General features: G+C 40.5%; 1 protein-coding gene across 1 annotated transcript; it reads left to right on the plus strand.

Annotated features, from left to right (window-relative positions):
• Window positions 1–240: 240 nt before the first annotated feature.
• Window positions 241–1,521, plus strand: LOC114087904 (olfactory receptor 11H6). Its single transcript, XM_027929412.2, has 2 exons — window positions 241–280; window positions 512–1,521. Exons 1-2 carry the CDS (start codon window positions 241–243, stop codon window positions 1,519–1,521), a joined length of 1,050 nt encoding a protein of 349 aa, XP_027785213.2.
• The last annotated feature ends 275 nt before the right edge of the window (window positions 1,522–1,796 follow it).

Here is a 1,796-nt window from a genome sequence, read left to right on the forward strand (position 1 = left end):
AGAGAGAACTAGATAGGTAGTTCTCACAATATTTTACAGATTCGGAGGTGTCCTGCAGCACCTCCCTAAAAGTAACAAATGTAAGTGGGCTCAAGACTCTGATCCCACAGTTCCAATCTTACTTGTTTTTTTATTGGAGGTATCATTTGGCAGTTGTTTTTCATATTTATACTAAATTTTTCAGCGAAGTGAAAGGATGAGATCAAAGTTTATATTCATACATAGAATATACAAGGGGCAATGATTTTTACCATTAAAGATGAAACATTACTAAGACTCGGTATTATAGGAACATTTGAAATTAAATGAGGTCTATTCCAAATCCATCTCCAAATATACCAGTATTTCTAGGATTTCCTGAGTGCACATATCTAAGTGAAACCCTTAAATCTCTCTGAATATCAATTTTCTTATCTATGAAAGAGGAGGATAAAGTGGACCTCCTTACAACTCAAAGGCTCATTAGGAAAACTAAATGAGATGGTGTAAAAACACTTAGTACATTTTCCAGTATTGTATGAGCAAAACCTACAAAAGTACCTCATTGCTCACTTCTTGGTTACTTCTGTTTTTCTAACAGCTTTAGGATCCCAGAATAGAACAGTGCATTTTGTGACTGAATTCATCCTCCTGGGTTTCCATGGTCAAAGGAAGATGCAGATTTTCTTCTTCTCATTAATTCTGGTTCTCTATCTCCTGACCTTGTTGGGGAATGGAGCTATTGTCTACGCAGTGAAATGGGACAGGAGACTCCACACACCAATGTACATCCTCCTGGGAAATTTTGCCTTTTTAGAAATTTGGTATGCTTCCTCCACTGTCCCAAACATGCTGGTAAATATCCTCTCTGAGACTAAGACTATCTCCTTCTCTGGCTGCTTCCTCCAATTCTATTTCTTTTTTTCACTGGGTACAACAGAGTGTTTCTTCTTATCAGTTATGGCTTATGATCGGTACCTGGCCATCTGCCGTCCATTACACTACCCATCCATCATGACTAGGAAGTTCTGTGTAACCCTGATCTGCGTGTGCTGGGTGAGTGGATTCCTCTGCTATCCAGTCCCCATCGTCCTCATCTCCCAACTTCCCTTTTGTGGACCTAACATCATTGACCACATCGTGTGTGACCCAGGCCCATTGTTGGCCCTGGCCTGTGTCTCTGCTCCTTCCACTGAGCTTATCTGTTACACCTTCAACTCAATGATTATCTTTGGGCCCTTCCTCTCCATCCTAGGATCTTATACTATGGTACTCAGAGCTGTGCTTCGTGTTCCCTCTGGTGCTGGTCGAACTAAAGCTTTCTCTACATGTGGGTCCCATCTAATGGTGGTGTCTCTATTCTATGGAACCCTTATGGTGATGTATGTGAGCCCTACATCAGGGAACCCAGCAGGAATGCAAAAGATCGTCACTTTGGTTTACTCAGCAGGAACTCCATTCCTAAATCCCCTTATCTACAGTCTCAGAAACAAAGACATGAAAAATGCCCTTAAAAAAGTCCTGGGATTAATAACTAGTTAAAGCTGAAACCACTTGGAAATAAATGTTGAATAGGCCACTTTTCTTTTAAGAGGTTAAAGAATTATTTTTATTGTACAGAATAATGGAATTTACTGATCATGTTCATCCACCTTCTACATTTGTTCCCCCTCCCCCATACTTCCCTGTCGCTAGCAATCCCTCTTCTACTTTCAGGTCAACTTCTTTTCCCCTATGGTCCTGGGGATTGAATCTGGGGTCTCATACATATGAAAGAGAACAAGCAATACTGCACTTTCTATATTTGGCTTATTTTG

This window comes from Marmota flaviventris, chromosome 2, assembly GCF_047511675.1.
Source record: "Marmota flaviventris isolate mMarFla1 chromosome 2, mMarFla1.hap1, whole genome shotgun sequence".
Taxonomy (NCBI): Eukaryota; Metazoa; Chordata; class Mammalia; order Rodentia; family Sciuridae; genus Marmota; species Marmota flaviventris.